At 45.4% G+C, this 21,995-nt stretch overlaps 1 protein-coding gene across 1 annotated transcript in view; it reads left to right on the top strand.

Annotated features, from left to right (window-relative positions):
* LOC126455840 (hormone receptor 4-like) overlaps positions 1–21,995 on the top strand; it is a 267,525-nt gene that overhangs the window by 55,224 nt on the left and 190,306 nt on the right. The window contains exon 4 of the mRNA XM_050091601.1: positions 8,173–8,909. Within this exon, the coding sequence (XP_049947558.1) occupies positions 8,173–8,909 (737 nt within the window). The remainder of the gene's footprint in view (positions 1–8,172; positions 8,910–21,995) is intronic.

Here is a 21,995-nt window from a genome sequence, read left to right as displayed (position 1 = left end):
GCTTTTTGCTCAAATGTCTGAGTGGAGCGAAAATACAACTCTCTAGAATTTCCATAACCAAACAATGAGTGGGGAATGGACAAACGGGATATCAAATTGGCTAGCATGAGCTCTATGTTTGCAAAAATATACTTATTTACTTGAAAGTAATCACAGCAATTTTGAAAACGTTTATCAGTGAATTGAAGGAAAACTGAAACTTTCCATGAACAGCTGCTGTTAGCTAAGTAAATGAGATGTCAAAATATTCGTCACTTCAAGAAACAACTCTTTTCTACATAAAAAGTTACATTGATGTGATATTTAACTGTCATCAAATTTTCTTTAATCATGAAAAAAATAAATTTAATATCGAATCGCACCGTAAATTGAAAGTTCTCTGGTTTGTCTTGATTTACATACTATTAATAATAACAGAATAACATCGATATTTAAATACAAGGTGATTCCTTGATGACATAACAAACGTCTAGGACTGACAGAGAAGGCTAAATGTATCAGTTTGAGATGAGAGACTCTGGTCGGAAAAGACAGTATCAAAAGTTATAGGCGAGAATCGTTCTGATACCTCTTACAGATGGAATACATGTTCCGGTACTTTTGTTGCTAATACTGTAGGATAAGCAACTTTCAAACGCGGGAGTATGGATCAGTACAAGAAAAAGGTCTAGTAAACATGGGCTCTAAAGTACACACCTTAAGAGCTAGGAGCAATTGTTTATCTTCGATCCTGCCTCGTCCTATTTTTTTTTTTTCCTTTATTGTATTTCGAGTCCCCGAAGGGGGGGGCGGGCTGTCAGCAACTTATTACGCTGCTCTGCAGCCTACAGACTTTTTAAAATGTAAGGAGAAGTTAAGAAACAATAAAAGCCGGCGATAAAACGGGGACTTAAATTGTAAAACGGCGGAAAATTGGGGAAAGTTAAAACATAAAGCGAAGAGTTGTCAAAGCGAATAAAAATACGCAGGATGCAGACAGGTAACATCAGAGACAGACAATTAAAAAACATGGCGACAGTCTGGTTTCTGAAACTTCCTGGCAGATTAAAACTGTGTGTCGGACCGAGACTCGAACTCGGGAGTTCGAGTCTCGGTCCGGCACACAGTTTTAATCTGCCAGGAAGTTTCATATCAGCGCACACTCCGCTGCAGAGTGAAAATCTCATTCTGGAGTCTGGTTTCTGTTCGCAAGAGATATAAAATCACACCCAGCGACAATATGATGCCCGTTCGCAACTCTTTGGAAAAGACACACAACACTGAACACTCACTGTAAACACTGCACTAAAATGTTGGCACAAAGAGGACACACCATAGCCTAGGGCAGATGGGGGCGGGGGTGGATCTGGACGGATGAGGGAGAAAACAAGGAGGGAGGAAAGGGAAAACGAAAGGGGGGGGGACCAAGGGAGGGAGAGGACCCATAAGGGGGGGGGGGGGGGCAGGCAGGGCAGACGCGAGAGGTAATGGGAAAAGGCCGAGGGGCGAAATGCAAAAGGACTCGGGGGAGAGGAGGGGGGCAGAGAGAGGGTAGGTGTGGAAAAAAGAGGATGGAAGGGGGGGGAGAGGGAGCCCAAGAAAAGGATGGAGGAAAGGAGGAGGGGTGAGGATCAGAGTTGATAGGAGGGATAAATGGAGGGAGAGAGGGCATCATCCAGGAGGGGGACCTGCCACGTCATCGAATATGAGGTGTCTACGAAACCTGCCTTCACGGATCGCTTGAGAACAATTCAAACAAATCGAATTAATGAGTTTTATTACAAAAGGAAATGATTACAATACTTAACTTTGTATTTACACACATGTGTCGCAAGCAAAGAGTGACAGACAAAATAAACAATTTTCTTCAGTATAGACAATGCTACACAGTAGAAGCGAAATGACTAGTCTTGATGCTATTCTTGATCTGGGCCGCGGCTAGTCGGGCGCTGCGCTTGGGTTCCCTTCGCATAGAGGTCGCTGCTGTCACCTTGTCGTCCTGGGTCAGTCAGCGTGCAATTGGCTGACGTCTTCTTCACTGCCCAATCTGCTGTCTCGTTCCCGACTGCTGTGCCGGCGCTTAACTTTACGCCGTAACATCCAAATTTTTGGAGAGGAGGTAGCATAGAGCAAAGCAAGAAAACATTGTCCAGTAAACATGGGCGGTAAAATATATACCTTTAGAGCTATGGGCACTTTTTCAGCAGCAGAGACGTGTTTCGGAGTAGCGAAGATGAAAGAATGCTCGTACCTCTTAAGGTATGCAGTTTAGAGTCAATTGAAATGCCCGCTAAGCCCGCTGGGCAGAACGGGTGATTAGGATTGTAGAAAGGGCCAAATAAGATTGGGGTCAGTTTCACCTTAAAATTGTAATTTATTCTAATTTAATAACACATTTACAACCAAAATGGCACATAGCCGAACCTTTACAACTATGAACTTCACAATGCAATTCTTTCACGGGTCTAGGCCTCCAAACAAGAAATATTAAAAATCAATGAGATAAAAATGCAGTTAAAATAGCAAATAAAATAATTATATATATATATATATATATATATATATATATATATATATATCACAATTAGGTGGAAAGCAGATAGATAGACAAACTAAACAAGATGCAATACAAACGGCTGAAGGTCCACAATAACATTTTCAAGATTTTTAAAATAAATTACCATAACCTTTCAAAGGCAAAAGGCTTCAATGTTTAAGCTTGAAAGGTAATTTTAAGAATAAGGTTCCAAGGCTGAAGGCCCACAGTTAATTTTCCAAAATTTTAAAAAATATAACCATAAGCCTTAAGTTTTAAGTAGCTGAAACCGGACTAAAAGAAAAAACAACACAACTTCAATAACCTTTCAGCAAATACCCACTTGCCTGAATTCAAACTTACTTACATAAAACGCAGTAAAACCAAGAATTTTTTTTTAGCATTGGCTATGATACATTATAATCAGACAGTTAAACACCGGTGAGGAGGACATTAAAGACAACAGCACCCAGAAGCTTCCAGGGGTTCGGTCTGCCCTCGTTCACTTAGGTGAGACAGGTGGTGGGCCCAACTACACTTGATCTGTCGGAACACAACCAAGGGACAGCCACGGACCGACCGACAGACGACTTGCTTGCCACCAAGCGGTACATGAGAATTCAAACACAAAATGTTATGGGCGTGATTATCCACAATCAAATATGTATATGTACTAAGCTGTCAAAACTACACACTGTGTTGGACAGCGACAATAGGTGAGGAAAGGACACTGGCTGAAATTACGTTAGTGGCCAGGGCAGGTAACCAGAACACTAACGGCCACAAAGTAGAAAATTCCGCTGGTGCACTTGAATTGTAGTCAACCAACATACTTAGTTCCGCCGCATGGCGGCTAAATTTCAACAATACAAACACTCTGTGTTGCTCACAGGAAAATCTCCCCAACAGCGAACCACCGAAACGAACCACACGGTATGAATGGAAGTGGCTTGGGTACTTGAAACCACTACTCAACTTTGACGTCCTGGGTCGGTGAACCACGAAGCTCGTAGCGATCGGACAGCTCCACACACGCTCCAACACTGCGCAGGGACCGCCAGTGGACCCAGCCGACTGCACCTCTCGGAGATAACTTTCCTAGTCCACAGCAACCGACCGACTGACTGACTGCAGACCCCCTAGCCGGAAACTATATGCAGAAAACCAAAGATGGTACACAGTGCAAATATCGATACAAATCGCTGCTGCTACACGTAGAAGGAAGAAGAAGAACGGCGTAAACGCGACAAGGGTGGGAAACCAAACACAAATAGACAGCCAAGTTCACTAAAACGCACAGTTGAGGGTGAGCACTGCTCACTCACATTAGACACATTTTTGTCTTGTTTTTGTCCATACTGCCACATCTGAGAGGTGCATGCCCTACAACCTTAGAAACAACGATACTGATACATTCCACTGCCAAAGGTATCGTAACCAATTTCGCATATAAATTTCGATTCGGTCGTTTCCGGGTTCCTTACCTGATACTGATACATTTACCCTTCACCATCACCCCTGAAAATTTATAACATTATCACAGAATGATCTTGCATATTATTTTTCATGGTTTCTGAAGAGAAAAATGGTTCAAATGGCTCTGAGCACTATGCGATTTAACTTCTGAGGTCATCAGTCGGCTAGAACTTAGAACTAATTAAACCTAACTAATCTAAGGACATCACACACATCCATGCCCGAGGCAGGATTCGAACCTGCGACCGTAGCGGCCGCTCGGTTCCAGACCGTAGCGCCTTGAACCGCATCTGAATAGGACTGCCGGCCGCGGTGGCCGAGAGGTTCTAGGTGCTTCAGTCCGGAACCACGCGGCTGCTGCGGTTGCAGGTTCGAATCCTGCCTCGGGCATGGACGTGTGTGATGTCCTTGGGTCAGTTAGGTTTAAGTAGTTCTAAGTCTAGGGGACTGATGACCTCAGATGTTAAGTCCCATAGTGCTTAGAGCCATATGAACCATTTTGAAGAGAACTTGAAAATTAAAAACATAGAGTGAAAAAAGAAAAACTCTCAAACGTTTCATGAAATTATTTGTCCAGACGAAAGAAATAAACTAGATTACAGACAGAGTTGACGTGCCTTTGAATTATGCTCGAAATCATGCACAGCAAATGAGTTGCCGACTGAAAATTTAAAGTTCAGTGTTACACTTTTAATATTTGAATTTTAAAGAGTACTAGAGGACATAGGAGTGTGCGGGCTTTCTCGGCGAATTTCGATGGTGGAGTCTTCTCAGCCGAGTCAAAGCGTCGTTTCCGCGACATCATTTCGACAAGTTTTCTACTCGTCACCCTGAGGCAAAGACACTAGAGGTTAATTGTCTGGCACCTAGTTTGCTTTCGAGCGTCAAGGTTTTTTCTAATCAATTATATTTCTTAATTTTAGAAAAATTATTTCAAAGTCATTTGAACGTGTTTATCTTTTTTTCAATTTTTTTTTAATTTTTATTTATTTTTTAACTGTATGTCGTGTAGTTGTCGTCGAGTCTTCTTCTGAGAATTTGGAGGTTGTTGTTGTTGTTGTTGTGGTCTTCAGTGCTGAGACTGGTTTGATGCAGCTCTCCATGCTACTTTATCCTGTGCAAACATCTTCATCTCCCCGTACCTACTGCAACCTACATCCTTCTGAATCTGTTTAGTGTATTCATCTCTTGGTCTCCCTTTACGATTTTTACCCTCCACTCTGCCCTCCAATACTAAATTGGTGATCCCTTGATGCCTCAGAACATGTCCTACCAACCGATCCCTTCTTTTAATCAAGTTGTGCCACAAACTCCTCCCCAATCCTACTGAATACCTCCTCATTAGTATATGGTCCACCCATCTAATCTTCAGCTTTCTTCTGTACCATCACATTTGGAAAGCTTCTATTCTCTTCTTGTCCAAACTAGTTATCGTCCATGTTTCACTTCCATACATGACTACACTCCATACAAATACTTTTAGAAACGACTTCCTGACACTTAAATCTATACTCGATGTTAACAAATTTTTCTTCTTCAGAAACGCTTTCCTTGCCATTGCCAGTCTACATTTGATATCCTCGCTACTTCGACCATCATCAGTTATTTTGCTCCCCAAATAGCAAAACTCCTTTACTACTTTAAGTGTCTCATTTCTTAATCGCTTTCCCTCAGCATCACCTGACTTAATTCGAAATTTGGAGGTACTTACGAATAATTCTGTACAGCCCCTATGGCTAGCATGAAATAAGTAGAATTCATCAATCAATCAAAATGAGAGTCACAATCGCGTTATTTATTTTGTCGCCAACGGGTTTCAACCCGCGATGGGGTCATCTTCAGGGCAATTTACACCATTTGGTCCCTCGCTGGAGTCGTCATCCTGCACACCCTGAAGATGACCCCATCGTGGATTGAAACCCGTTGGCGACAGAATAAATAACGTAATTGTGACTGTCATTTTGATTGATTGATTATAAGTACACCAATCGCTGCTATCTCCACGCAACTATGTTGTCTAAAAAAAAAGCAGTATTCATGTCCAGCAGACGAATTTCACCGTGATGTGGTCGGTAAGCAGAGCTGACAGGTAGTGTGGTGTGTAGAGATGGGCAAAACTGTTCTTTTCAGAGATCGGATCAGAACTGTTCACTCCCTGAAATGAACTAGGTCTTTTTCATGACTCACCACTCATTCACAATAGAAAATAAATGGAAGGCACATTGCTCTTTAAACTTGGTTTATTCCAGTACTATACCTGTATTTTGATCTTATTTGATCCTATTTTGACGTAACACAGATAATGAGTTTTTGATTATTGATTTATTTTGCACCATCGTGGTTTTTTTGGGTGATTGGAAAATGTTGTAACTTGAAATTTACATTAACAATGTATTTGGCTATAATGTATTAAAATTTCATTAACCTCGTACAAATACATCACAAGCCATATATTTTTAAAGTGAATGTTTCCTTCCGAAGACGCCTAAAATCGCAAAATCCGTACTACAATAAGAAAAAATATATAAATTTGACTGTAAGACCAAAGTGCTGCATATAGCCTTACGCAGAATAAAACAAGGAAAATATTGTTGTATCACATTTTGCGATACGTTTATCGGTTCGCTCGTAATTAAAGCGTAAATTCGAGTGTCCATAATAAAAGATCCTACAGTAAGAAGAGTCGTCAGGAACCTCATCTGAACAGTTTAAACAAATAAAAATAAAATAAAAACAAATGACGTATACATAACATAATTATGTAATATACATATCGGTATTACTAACAGGGGAACCTCCCCATCGCACCCCCCACAGATTTAGTTATAAGTTGGCACAGTGGATAGGCCTCGAAAAACTGAATACAGATCAATCGAGAAAACAGGAAGAAGTTGTGTGGAACTATGAAAAAAAGAAACAAAATATACAAACTGAATGAACGGACAGAACATAACGTTGCAGAAATAAAAAAAGTAAACTTTTCACTGGAGGGAAGCGTTCTGCAGCTGCTCAGGCTAACCATGGGACCACAGCACTCCTGAACTTACACTGTCCTTGATGTTGCCTATCTTGCGCATGGACTACTCAGTTTGTATGTTTTGCTTATTTTTTCATAGTTCCACACAACTTCTTCCTGTTTTATTGATTGATCTGTGCTCAGTTTTTCAAGGCCTGTCCACTGTGCCAACTTATAACTAAATCTGAGGGGGGTGCAATGGGGAAGTTCCCTTGTAAGAAGAACAATATCCAGTATAGACGAACTCCGATGCAGAGGCGCTGAGTCGAGCAGGTCGAGCCGCAAGCTGTATTACTGCGTGAGCTAAGACCGCAGAGACCAGAGTGACACCTGAGTTGCTTTGCTGAACGCTCTGGCTAGAGTCGAGAATGGTGGGATGAGCGTTGAGTGGGCGAGTTCCAAGGGTGGGGGGAGTGGTGAACGGCCAGCAGTCACCCGCTCCGAGACCAATCGTCCGTTCTCTTGCGAGCAGGTTGTTGCAAGTAGTTCTTATGTTCTCTGCTAGGAGGCTCTCTGTCCTGTTGCTCGCATCAACTGTCCAGAGGGCAGGACGTGCGACTGAAACGATCGCCGGTGGAGTGCGATGCTAACAAGGGAACCTCCCCATCGCACCCCCCTCAGATTTAGTTATAAGTTGGCACAGTGGATAGGCCTTGATTAACTGAACACAGATCAATCGAGAAAACAGGAAGTTGTGTGGAACTATGAAACATGCGCAAGATAGGCAACATTTCCTGTTTTCTCGATTGATCTGTGTTTTTCAAGGCCTATCCACTGTGCCAACTTATAACTAAATCTGAGGTGGGTGCGATGGGGAGGTTCCCTTGTGAGTTAAGGTGCGCCAGACACTGCACGCGGCAGCGGAAGCACAGAGACGCCACGGTATATGTGAAACAGAAAATCCAATGGGGCAGTGCACAATGCAGGCAGCCAAGGCAGAAGCAGGGCAGAGGTCGGCGCTGGCTGTGTTGTGTGGCGTGCAGTGATCTGCTCCGACTCTCTCTCTCTCTCTCTCTCTCTCTCTCTCTCTCTCTCTGCTGTGGGAAACGTTTGGGGCTACCGTTTTTTTTTCTGAATCACTGATTATTCACTCCTTTGAAAGATTCAACTCTATGAATCAGTTCAGGAGCGGATCCCCCATCTATAGTGGTGTGTGTGCCGGCAGGACACGACGCAGCGCTACCAGACGGCGCCTCGGCTGCGCAGCGGCGGCGGCGGCAGCAGCAAGACGCCGTTCCTGCCGCGAAGCAACGCGCTCGTCGTGGAGAACGAAATGGCGAGCCCGCCGCCGTCGCCGCCGCCCCCGCAGCTGCCGCTGCCGCTGCCCTCCGGCTGGAGCACGCTGCCCGCGGGGGTGGGCCTGCGCGCGCGCCGCCTCACGCCCTCGCCCGTGGGGACGCCGGCGGGGGCGGGGGCGGCGGCGGCGCGCCTGCCGCAGACCAAGTCTCTGGAGGACACGAGCGCGTCGGCGGCGGCGGCCGGCCTGCAGCGGCGCTCGCAGTTCCACCAGAAGCGCGACTCCTCGTCCACCAGCTCGTCCTCGTCCTTCGGCTTCCGCAGCCTCGACTCGTGCGCCGGCGCGCTGGGCGGCGCGCGCGCCATGCCGCGCCTCTCCGAGACAGACTCCTCCGTCGGCGGCTACGAGGACGGTGACGAGCTCGACGACCGGCGCGACTCTTCGCTCAACCTCAGCAGCTTCTCCTCCTCCGTCACCGTCGTCAACTCGTCGCCCGAGACGCCGTCGCTCAAGGAGCGCGGCAGCGTAGGCGGTGGCAGTGGGGGCTCCACCGGGGGCGGCTCGACGCTGGCCAACGGGCCGCCCACGCCGCCGCCGCCGCTGTCCGAGACCAGGGTCTCCCCCAGGGGCAGGTCCCACAACCACCGCTCGCACCCGCTGCGCAGGTAAGGCCGGCCTCCCATTGCGACACGTCCCACATGCTCTACACACTAGAGCAGGCCTTCCCAATGTGTGGTCCGCGGACCCCCTAGGAGTCCGCCGGCTCTTTCTAGGGGGTCCGCTGTCGCCCTTCACCAAATCGTTAAAATAATGAGTAAAATTATTGAATAAAAATGTAAAAATCAAATTCATCACTTTTTTTTTCGTACTTCAGGTCGTATTCCCAAGCAGCCTTTGCGGTTCCTAAGTGAGAACGCATACACAGTTTAGTGCCGGAGAATAAGGCCTCTCTGATCGACTGTTTCGCAACAATACGGGGGTCGTATGTGCGCCGGCTTACGTCGGTGGATGCGCTGAAACCTTTGACGCATGCGCGGAGCGAGCTTTGTTAGCCAATCACAGTGTTCGCTGGCACGTATGCGGTCCCAGGCATTATTAAATGTTAAACTTGCTTTGTCAGTGTCCACCTGTTTCATAAGTATATTTTTGACCTTCAAGTTGTTTTCATTCATCTCTAAACCAAAGACTATTGATACTTCAGTGGGTGTGAGGGGGGGGGGGGGGGAGGGGCGTTATTGGGAACATGGGTTTCGCTCTGTAATTTAAAGTTACTGTGCTCTTGACTGACTAGGCGTCCGCCATGGATTTTCGACTGAAGAAGGGGTCCACCAGCTGAAAAATTTGGGAAGCCCTGCACTAGAGGTTTCCAGAAAGTAGGTAACGCAACAACCTTTTTTATATAATTGGAAGGAGAAACATCCTTGGTCGTATTTTTTTGTTTTATTATCCGCAAAATCGATTTTCGGTCACTTAGTGACCATCCTCAGTGCTGTAAGATACAATTAAAATTGTTAATACCAGTGCCTAACAATTTTAATTGTATGTGATCGCTCTAAGCTTGTTAATACCAGTGCCTAACAATTTTAATTGTATCTTACAGCACTGAGGATGGTCACTAAGTGACCGAAAATCGATTTTGCGGATAATAAAACAAAAAAATACGACCAAGGCTGTTTCTCCTTCCAATTATATCCATTATCTGGTCGTGTTGCACAGAACACTCCATGGAGTCGCCAATCAATAACTTTTTTTGTTTAAGAAGGTTGGATTGATTCAGGATTACAATACACCATGTTATTCCCACTCTTTTGGCTGCAAAACCCTATTTTTCAACGATCGCCGCTCGATGCGACTGTCTTGCCCCACCTTAAGGGAGGTAGGACGTCAAACGGGCCGACTTGGAGCAGGAGAGGCACCACACGACATTTTAATTTCTACTGTCTATACTTTTACAAATAAATTCATAAAACTTTGAATGCATGATCAGGAAGGATTCAGAATTCATACTCATAGCTTGAATTGACAGCCTTGAGAATTGTACTATTTATCGATTACTCGATAAATAGTACAATTCTCAAGGCTGTCAATTCAACTAAGTACCTGGGTGTTAAAATTGCGAACAACTTCAGTTGGAAAGACCACTTAGATAATATTGTGGGGAAGGCAAGCCAAAGGTTGCGTTTCATTGGCAGGACACTTAGAAGATGCAACAAGTCCACTAAAGAGACAGCTTACACTACACTCGTTCGTCCTCTGTTAGAATATTGCTGCGCGGTGCGGGATCCTTACCAGGTGGGCTTGACGGAGGACATCGAAAGGGTGCAGAAAAGGGCAGCTCGTTTTGTATAGGGGAGAGAGTGTGGCAGATATGATGCGCGAGTTGGAATGGAAGTCATTAAAGCAAAGACGTTTTCCGTCGCGGAGAGATCTGTTTACGAAATTTCAGTCACCAACTTTCTCTTCCGAATGCGAAAATATTTTGTTGAGCCCAACCTTCATAGGTAGGAATAATCATCAAAATAAAAATAAGATAAATCAGAGCTCGAACAGAAAGGTTTAGGTGTTCGTTTTTGCCGCGCGCTGTTCGGGAATGGAAGGTAGGGAGATAGTATGATTGTGGTTCTATGAACCCTCTGCCAAGCACTTAAATGTGAATTGAAAAGTAATCACGTAGATGTAGACGTAGATGTAGATAGCAGTGGAAGCCCAAAAACGTAACAAAATACATTTTTTTACATGTGAAATTTCATCATTTTTTCACTTACTACTGGCTGCAATTGTTGCTATAGGTACACTTTTCTTCCTAAGTAAGAGACATTCTTCGATGAATTTTGCGCAGCATACAAACTATAGCTACATGTGTATGAAACTCTAGAGTTTATTTAATTTATGAAAAAATGAATGAACTGTTACATTTTAAACTTCAAGTTTAGAAGAAACTAAAATTTTATACAGAATGAGATTTTCACTCTGCAGCGGAGTGTGTGCTGATATGAAACTTCCTGGCAGATTAAAACTATGTGCCCGACCGAGACTCGAACTAGGGACCTTTGCCTGTCGCGGGCAAGTGCTCTACCAACTGAGCTACCGAAGCACGACTCGCGCCCGGTACTCACAGCTTTACTTCTACCAGTACCTCGTCTCCTACCTTCCAAACTTTACAGAAGCTCTCCTGCGAACCATGCAGAACTAGCACTCCTGAAAGAAAGGATATTGCGGAGACATGGCTTAGCCACAGCCTGGGGGATGTTTCCAGAATGAGATTTTCACTCTGCAGCGGAGTGTGCGCTGATATGAAACTTCCTGGCAGATTAAAACTGTGTGCCCGACCGAGACTCGAACTCGGGACCTTTGCCTTTCGCGGGCAAGTGCTCTACCAACTGAGCTACCGAAGCACGACTCACGCCCGGTACTCACAGCTTTACTTCTACCAGTACCTCGTCTCCTACCTTCCAAACTTAACAGAAGCTCTCCTGCGAACCATGCAGAACTAGCACTCCTGAAAGAAAGGATATTGCGGAGACATGGCTTAGCCACAGCCTGGGGGATGTTTCCAGAATGAGATTTTCACTCTGCAGCGGAGTGTGCGCTGATATGAAACTTCCTGGCCGATTAAAACTGTGTGCCCGACCGAGACTCGAACTCGGGACCTTTGCCTTTCGCGGGCAAGTGCTCTACCAACTGAGCTACCGAAGCACGACTCACGCCCGGTACTCACAGCTTTACTTCTACCAGTACCTCGTCTCCTACCTTCCAAACTTTACAGAAGCTCTCCTGCGAACCATGCAGAACTAGCACTCCTGAAAGAAAGGATATTGCGGAGACATGGCTTAGCCACAGCCTGGGGGATGTTTCCAGAATGAGATTTTCACTCTGCAGCGGAGTATGCGCTGATATGAAACTTCCTGGCAGATTAAAACTGTGTGCCCGACCGAGACTCGAACTCGGGACCTTTGCCTTTCGCGGGCAAGTGCTCTACCAACTGAGCTACCGAAGCACGACTCACGCCCGGTACTCACAGCTTTACTTCTACCAGTACCTCGTCTCCTACCTTCCAAACTTTACAGAAGCTCTCCTGCGAACCATGCAGAACTAGCACTCCTGAAAGAAAGGATATTGCGGAGACATGGCTTAGCCACAGCCTGGGGGATGTTTCCAGAATGAGATTTTCACTCTGCAGCGGAGTGTGCGCTGATATGAAACTTCCTGGCAGATTAAAACTGTGTGCCCGACCGAGACTCGAACTCGGGACCTTTGCCTTTCGCGGGCAAGTGCTCTACCAACTGAGCTACCGAAGCACGACTCACGCCCGGTACTCACAGCTTTACTTCTACCAGTACCTCGTCTCCTACCTTCCAAACTTTACAGAAGCTCTCCTGCGAACCATGCAGAACTAGCACTCCTGAAAGAAAGGATATTGCGGAGACATGGCTTAGCCACAGCCTGGGGGATGTTTCCAGAATGAGATTTTCACTCTGCAGCGGAGTGTGCGCTGATATGAAACTTCCTGGCAGATTAAAACTGTGTGCCCGACCGAGACTCGAACTCGGGACCTTTGCCTCTCGCGGGCAAGTGCTCTACCAACTGAGCTACCGAAGCACGACTCACGCCCGGTACTCACAGCTCTACTTCTACCAGTACCTCGTCTCCTACCTTCCAAACTTTACAGAAGCTCTCCTGCGAACCATGCAGAACTAGCACTCCTGAAAGAAAGGATATTGCGGAGACATGGCTTAGCCACAGCCTGGGGGATGTTTCCAGAATGAGATTTTCACTCTGCAGCGGAGTATGCGCTGATATGAAACTTCCTGGCAGATTAAAACTGTGTGCCCGACCGAGACTCGAACTCTGGACCTTTCCCTTTCGCGGGCAAGTGGTCTACCAACTGAGCTACCGAAGCACGACTCACGCCCGGTACTCACAGCTTTACTTCCAGCAGTACCTCGTCTCCTACCTTCCAAACTTTACAGAAGCTCTCCGCTGCAGAGTGAAAATCTCATTCTGGAAACATCCCCCAGGCTGTGGCTAAGCCATGTCTCCGCAATATCCTTTCTTTCAGGAGTGCTAGTTCTGCATGGTTCGCAGGAGAGCTTCTGTAAAGTTTGGAAGGTAGGAGACGAGGTACTGGTAGAAGTAAAGCTGTGAGTACCGGGCGTGAGTCGTGCTTCGGTATCTCAGTTGGTAGAGCACTTGCCCGCGAAAGGCAAAGGTCCCGAGTTCGAATCTCGGTCGGGCACACAGTTTTAATCTTCCAGGAAGTTTCATAAAATTTTATAGTTAATTATCTCAATTTTTACCCCCGTTTTTAATAGATTTGGAAAATTCTAGAGTTTCATACACCTGTAAGTACTGCTTGTATGCTGTGAAAAATTCATCGAAGAATCTCTCTTACTTAGGAAGAAAAGTGTACCTACAGAAACAAATGCAGCCAGTAGTAAGTGAAAAAATGGTGAAATTCACATGTTAAAAAAAAGGGATTTTTGCTACGTTTTTGAACTTCCACTGCTATTAGTGTGAGTCCTCAATCCTCCCTGGTCATTCTGACAAAGTTTTATGAATTTATTTGTAAAAGTATAGACACAGGAAATTAAAATGTCCTGTGGTGCCTCTCCTGCTCCAAGTCGGCCCGTTTGACGTCCCACCCCCCTTAATGGGAGGCACTGTATGCCTGAATGTTACATACAACTCCACCAGTCGACTTCAGAGCCAATGTCTTGCTGCATCAATACTCTCCCCATCATCCACGTACTGCTTCCAGTAAAGAGCATACTTCATTGAGCCAAACAGAGAGAAGTCTGAAGGAGTGCGATCCGAGCTGTAAGGTGGATGAGGTAGAACAGTTCAATGATATTTTATAAGCTTCCCTCGGGTGCGTAGCCTAGTGTGAGGCCTTGCGTTGTCATGGAGGAGGGTAAGTTGCATTGTTGTGGCGACGAACACGCTGAATTTGTTTCTTCAATTCCCTGGGGATAGCACAACACACATCATAGTTGATCGTTGCACCATGAAGGAGGACATCAAACAGTATAACCCCTCCACAGTCTCGGAAGACCGTCGCCATGACTTCGTTGAGAGTGAGGTTTTGAACTTTCTCTTCGGAGGAGTGGCGACGTGGCACCACTGCATAGACTGCCGATTTGTTTCCGATTCGAAGTGATGAACCCAAGTTTTATTGCTTGTGACGATGTTCGACAAAAATTGTCACAATCAGCCTTGTAACGCGCAAACAATTGCCTTCAGATTTCGAGCACTCTCTGACTCTGACTGTGAAGCTGATTAGATTCTCTTATTGTCTTTGGTGTCGAGTGTGTCAGCAATGCGAAAGAGATGTCCAGTTAAGCAGCTAGGTGTTTGATTGTGATCTGTCGATCACCTCCAATGAGAGTGTCCGCACGTTCAAACGTGGCAGGAGCCACAGCTGTGTCCGGCCGGCTGGCATGCGGGAGATCAGACCTTGTTGCGATGATGACAAACGTCTCTCCAGCGACTCATCGTGCTTTTGTTCACTGCCTCGTCTCCGAAGACTTTCTGCAAGCGCCTATGAATATCAGCGATGCTATGGTTTTCCGCCAAAAGAAACCCAAGACAGCTGTCTGCTTGGAACGGAATTTCGTTACACACTCATTTTAAAAGCTATGTATAGCACTGCCACCTATCTAAACTTCATTAAACGAAAGGGGGCTGAAGCGAGAATATTGCACTACGGCTGTCGAAAATGTGACATATTGCAATCGAAATTGGATGAGAAAAAATTTGCATTACTTACTGAACGCTCCTTCTATGTTCCGATCGGTCGCGAAATGGGAACCACAGTGAAACTCCTATGAAGCCTTCCACAGATGTGTTGGGCAGTGTCTCTAGTATTTCCGTCGATCGCTTCACGTTGCACTTCTCAGTTCGGAGCGCACAATGCCTAGAAAATAGTGTATTCTTCCAAGTATGGCTGCCCACCAAGAAATTACGCCTGATTTCATCCAACGCTACATGACGTAACTGTCATCGTCTTCGTGACAATTCTCGGCCGCACACTCGTTTTCGATGGGAAGTGTCTGGTCACCTTCCTTACAGCTCAGACTTAGTTCCCTCTGATTTTCATACCTGCTGACCTGAGCCGCTGACTATGAAGACAGTATTACGGCACAGACAGAGAGCAGCAGATGAGCGTAAAGAACCGGCGGAATGGTGGAAAACACAGCTGCTTACTATGGCGATCGTACTGAAAAGTTGTTCAAAGCTACAACAAATGTGTAAATCAGAGCGGTGGTAGAAGGTGCAAATAAACCATTTCCGACTTTAACTGCGTTTTCCATTTCGCGACTGGTCGGAACTTACTCTCTAGACAACCCTCGTTTGAGGGTCGGTGTTCGTTTGTTTCTTTTTTGGTTTTTTTATCTTTTTTTTAAATTCTGATAGGATATAAATCAAAAAGAAATGTACATAAACAGAGGAAAGTGCCCAAAACCAGACCCCAATTTTCTTTTTTATTTATTTTTAAAATAGAAAGTATTAAAACATTGTGTTTTTTAAGGATGTAATATTTACTTTCCTAACGTTGTGCACCATTTGCATTTCCCTCTTAGAAAATACAATCAAAACTTTTTATTAGAAGAAGTATATTTTAAAAGCCTTGCCCCTAGCAAGCTCGAAAAAAGCTGCCAAAATCGGACCCCTTGTGAAAATAATCAAAATAGCACTAAACAAAGTCGGGAAAAGATATGAAATCTGAAGAAACAATCTTGTTGTATTGTTCATAATTTTACGTAAAGTGCTGCATAGTAACAAATTTATACATATCATCGTTGGGATATTTATTGTGAGCACATTGTTTCTTCTTCCTTGGGGAAGATTTTTGATTCCTACTCCACTTCGCGTCGTGTCCGTTCCTTCTGTAATCTGTGCAGCATCAGCTTACTAAACTTACAAGTTTTGCTTGCAATACTGCAAACTGTTTCATCAGCGTTAACACACCACCCTCCCTCCAATCGTTAACAAATTTAATGGCGCCAACAACACGACGCCGTAGCTGGCCGCGAAGGCATTTTGTGCACACTTGAAAGCTTCCTTCTCGTCCGTCGTGTCGGAGCTGTTGTAACATCCGGTGAAACCTCATCGTGATTGGGGCCAGAATCCACGAACTCGTAGCGCAGTGCGGTGCGACATATTGCTCTGTTGACTCCATCGGAAACGGTTGTTGGCGGACTGGATAATTTCTAAGCCCTGCTACACCTAGGCTAAAGGCTAAAGAGGGTCACCAACCTCTCTTAGACCAGCGACACAGGGTTAAAACAACCACTATTCAGTGCCCTGAAGCCCTGACCACCTGCAAAAGCTCCCAAGTCCGACCACTAGATTGGAGTCTATATACACAAATGTTCTCTGCATACATAAATGATTTGGTGGGCAGGGTGTGCAGCAACCTGCTGTTGTTTGCTGCTGATGCTGTGGTGTACGGTAAGGTATCGAAGTTGAGTGACAGTAGGAAGATGCAAGATGATTTAGACCAAATTTCTAGTTAGTGTAATGAATGACAGCCAGCTCTAAATGTGAAAAAATGTGAGTTAACGCGGATGAGTAGGAAGAACAAACCTGTAACGTTCGGATACAGTATTATTAGTGTCCTGCTTGACACAGTCCAGTCATTTAAATGTTTGGGCATAACGTCGCAAAGCGGTATGAAATGGACCGAGCGTGTGAGGACCGTGGTAGGGAAGGCGGATAGTCGACTTTGGTTAATTGGGAGAATTTTAGGAAAGAGTGGTTCACCTGTAAAGGAGGCCGCATATAGGACGCTGGTGCGACCTATTCTTGAGTACATCTCGAGTATCTGGGATCCACACCATGTCGGACTGAAAGAAGACAGTTCAGAGGCGGGCTGCTAGATTTGTTAGCGGTAGGTTCGAACAACACCAGTGTTAAGAAGCTGCTTCGGGAACTCGAATGGGTATCTCTGGAGGGAAGCCGAAATTCTTTCGAGAAACACTATTGAGAAAATTGAGAGAACCAGTATTTGAAGCTGACTGCCGAACGATTCTACCGCCGCCATCAAACATTGCCCGTAGCGAGCACGAAGATAAGATACGACAAATTAGGGCTCATACAGAGGCATACAGACGGTATTTTTTCCCTCTCTCTGTTTGCGAATGGAAGCGGAGAGGATATGAGTAGTAGGGGTACAGGGTACCCTCCACCACGCACCGTACGGTGACTTGCGTAGTATGTATGTAGATGTAGATGTAAAACAAGCACCTTAATCATTGACCACGCCGTAACCAACCGGTTTCACGCATCTCTTCTGTAAACAACACTGGAAAAATGTTTAGTCAAAGAGGGTTAGAGCATAAATGAGAACTTCACAGTTCAAATTTCCATTGCAAAACAACACACTTTAGTCTCTTCTAATGTCCGAGGCCAAGTATGTCGTCACACAACTTCTTCGAACTAGCCATTTGCTCCACGCTCTTTTAGCTAGCCTCTTTCTTAAGAGTCCGTGTACGCTAAACAACAACAGCACACTCGATAGACTAGCAAGGGTCGCAAGTTCAGTCTTTACTAAGGATTACTTGAAAGTGCCGTGTCAAGGGGAAGTTTACTATCTTTGCCGGAAAAAAGCGTGTTCTATGAGAAATTTTTTCTCGGGATGTGTTATAGATGTCAATTTCAAATTTGTTCAAAATGTTTATTGATATTTCCTCTACAAACTGGAATAATTGAGACCGAATACGTCGAAGACAAAAGGCGGAAGTGCCGTCGGAACGAAACAACATTTGGATGTAGACCTCCACGCGCGGTATGTCACAGGTCAGCCGGCTCGTCTGAAATCAAAACTGAGTTGACGTTAACGAAGTATATAAGATTCTTTAGGAGTTGTACCTTGCTTAAGTTATTTGGACCATAGGAAACAAAATGTCGGCCACTAAGAAATAGGGTTTTTTCCATCGATTTTTCGACTTCTTCAGCCTAGTAAAAATAATTATAGTTGATGGATCGGAATAAAAGTGGTACAACTCCTAGACAATTTAGTTATCTTCGTCGGAAACAGAGAATAATGCCAGTCGGTTCAGTAGATTTGAAGTTACCATACCGCGCGATAGAAAAAAAAGTCATTTCGAGAAAAACACGTTTGAAGTTTTGATTACATATAAATGCAATATTGTGCAACTTACATTCCAACTGCTATTCTGGGTCCATAAACTAGTCCTTCCTCTTCCTCATAGAGGGTGTTCTGCTCGATCTGGGCCATCCTCCGCTGCTTCAGAGCCGCTCGTACGGCCGGTGACAAGCGGTTTTCGGCCGCTTGAATCCGATGGTCGTCCGAAAGCTTGGCGAATTGCGTCGAATAGAGTCCCAGGGTGAGGTCCATCGTTGTCATGGTCTTCGGAATTGCTTAATACCCTTCGTTGAATCTGCTCACTGCCAGGAAAGTCGCAATCTCCACAGTCTTCGCAACAGAATGCAAATGCTTGGGGGCTAACTTCCAAACACACGCGTTCAAACTTTCACATGAATTTTGGGTGTTTCCTTCCAAGCACCAGTACAATAACTCATTCTCGGAAAGAAAAAAGTTAGTGCGTGAAAAACGTCGATTTCAAGCAGGTGCATTTTTTTGTTCAACCGCAAATAACCAACATTTCCGTTCCGTATTTGGAAAAACCGTTTCAGGGGTGGATTCTAAACACTTTCATGGATCCAAAAATGTAATTTAAACAAATCGATTTTTTTAAACAAAAGATGCTAAACCTTCCCTTAATAGTTATGACAGCAAAAATATTATCTGCCAATGACTCACTACGTGCATCAGGAGGGCGACAGAAAAGGAGTGTCCGGGAGGTGTGTGTGTGTGTGTGTGTGTGAGAGAGAGAGAGAGAGAGAGAGAGAGAGAGAGAGAGAATTCCTAAGGGACCAAACTGCTGAGGTCATCGGTCCCTAGACTTAGACACTACTTAAACTAACTTACGCTAAGGACAACACTCACACACATGCCCGAGGGAGGACTCGAACCTCCGGCGGGAGAGGCAGCGTCGTGACTTGGCGCCTCTAACCGCGAGGCCACACCGCACTCCGCCCGGCTGTCCGGGAGGGGGAGGGGGGGTGCAGACAATGTTTTGTGAGATCAGCGCATCACACTTCACAAAATTAACATCGCTGACATTCAAGAAATGTTCAAAACAACCCATTAACTTGCACCGGGGACACCGTCTGGAAAATGGCACATCACAGTGATCACAAAGCTACTGGCCAAACGCAGTGCTCATATCGTAGTTGTAGTTATCTTACGCCCATTCTCCCACTCTTGCTTGATGTGACGTAAATAATCGCTATTGCCTTTGCAAGATCACGCACACAAGGAAGGATCGCAGGGGGCAGAGTACCCCCAACTTCTCGCACCACGGTAAATAACTTTGCAGCCAATTTACCATAAACATTAACAGTTGGCATAACTGTATACGAATGTGTTATGGCGTTGACATTAGTTGCTCTTGATAAAAATCTCTTGGCTCCTTTCATATTCATTTCCCCTTGAAATCCTCATTGGTCGGAGTTGAAAATAAATTCCTTACTGAACGATGGTATAAGTTTGTTTATATAATCTAAAAATTTTCGGGGTGATTCCGTAATCAAGTTGACGCATTGTTTTAAATTTCGTTATCTTACGTCTTCCACTTCTGTAGCACCATTTGAAGTTATGCAACCATCCGCTGCTTCTGTTGAAATCTCTGTAATCTATGTCGCGCGTAATCAGATGTGTATAACGCAGTAGTTCACTATTATGCACATCTTGCAAATTGTATCGAGCATCCCCGAATGCGAACACAAGTTTTTATAACAAGTTAGCCTTTTCCTCCCTTGAACATCTGTAGTGTTTCTTACGCAGTACACAGTTATATTGCTGCGGACTTAGTCGAAATCTGCTCATAATTTTTTTAATGCTGTGGATGACCTTCTATGTACATTGTCCTTGGACAACGATTGTCCTTTACTGCGTTCCACTGGAGACGGAATTTGTGACTCCCTGTCCGACAAGGATGATGAACTACATGACTCGACATCTGTTTCAGTACTACTTCCCCTTATTAAGCAAGTATCGTCATCATTGTACTTCTTAAGTACACTGTCCGCACAGTCGATCGTATACGACCACACATTCGATTGATTCATCTTGCAGAAACGCCAATAATGGTTCAAATGGCCCTGAGCACTAGGGACTTAGCTTCTGAGGTCATCAGTCCCCTAGAACTTAGAACTACTTAAACCTAACTAACCTAAGGACACCACACACATCCATGCCCGAGGCAGGATTCGAACCTGCGACCGTAGCGGTCGCGCGGCTCCAGACTGTAGCGCCTAGAACCGCTCGGCCACTACGGCCGGCGAAACGCCAATATTTCATCTGCCACTTCTTTCTCACTGCGAAATTCCTCGGGTAGCTTTCTGACGATAAGTCAACAGCAGGAAAAATTGTTGTAGATACAACGCATAGTTTGCTTTATCGCTGACATTGCTCTGCTTTGTATCAATACCACTAGAACTGTAGCACTGTTACGAGTTACTCGTCGACTAAGCAGTTCATGTACGCTCCGTAACCTCACGCTGTGCTCACCATTGGACACCTCCAGTCCCGCCATCTGTTGCCATTAGCAGCCAATATTGTGGTTACGTGGTAGACAATATGTGGGGCGTCGAATGACGTAATCTGCATTGGCCTTTTTTTCGACCTGGCCCTCAAGGTGTTCCTTGTAAGACGTTTGACAAGCGCACGAAAGGGAATGCACTTCCGAGCACTTTCTGAACTTTCCACACCCGAAAACAACTTTACTGGACACTGACTAAAAACTTCCGAAATACATATACGCAGCATCAGTGCTCCAGTGGGCTCCAGCATCATTCCTGCACCTTACCACTTCCACCGACCAACACCTCGATTTCCCAAGCTGCCCACATCTCCACGACATTTCGCCGACATTTCGGCTAATCAGCCTCCAGAGCAGAAATTAGCCACTGCGACTGGCCATGTCCTGCTTACGCTCTGAGTATTTCTGTTAAGTGTTGCTGTCTGCCAACACTGTCCGAATTTTATTACAGTAAAATAATATAATACACTCCTGGAAATTGAAATAAGAACACCGTGAATTCATTGTCCCAGGAAGGGGAAACTTTATTGACACATTCCTGGGGTCAGATACATCACATGATCACACTGACAGAACCACAGGCACATAGACACAGGCAACAGAGCATGCACAATGTCGGCACTAGTACAGTGTATATCCACCTTTCGCAGCAATGCAGGCTGCTATTCTCCCATGGAGACGATCGTAGAGATGCTGGATGTAGTCCTGTGGAACGGCTCGCCATGCCATTTCCACCTGGCGCCTCAGTTGGACCAGCGTTCGTGCTGGACGTGCAGACCGCGTGAGACGACGCTTCATCCAGTCCCAAACATGCTCTATGGGGGACAGATCCGGAGATCTTGCTGGCCAGGGTAGTTGACTTACACCTTCTAGAGCACGTTGGGTGGCACGGGATACATGCGGACGTGCATTGTCCTGTTGGAACAGCAAGTTCCCTTGCCGGTCTAGGAATGGTAGAACGATGGGTTCGATGACGGTTTGGATGTACCGTGCACTATTCAGTGTCCCCTCGACGATCACCAGTGGTGTACGGCCAGTGTAGGAGATCGCTCCCCACACCATGATGCCGGGTGTTGGCCCTGTGTGCCTCGGTCGTATGCAGTCCTGATTGTGGCGCTCACC

The sequence above is a fragment of the Schistocerca serialis genome, chromosome 2, assembly GCF_023864345.2.
Source record: "Schistocerca serialis cubense isolate TAMUIC-IGC-003099 chromosome 2, iqSchSeri2.2, whole genome shotgun sequence".
Lineage (NCBI taxonomy): Eukaryota > Metazoa > Arthropoda > Insecta > Orthoptera > Acrididae > Schistocerca > Schistocerca serialis.
Note: the sequence above shows the minus strand (reverse complement) of the source record. Positions and strands in the feature narration are given on the sequence as shown.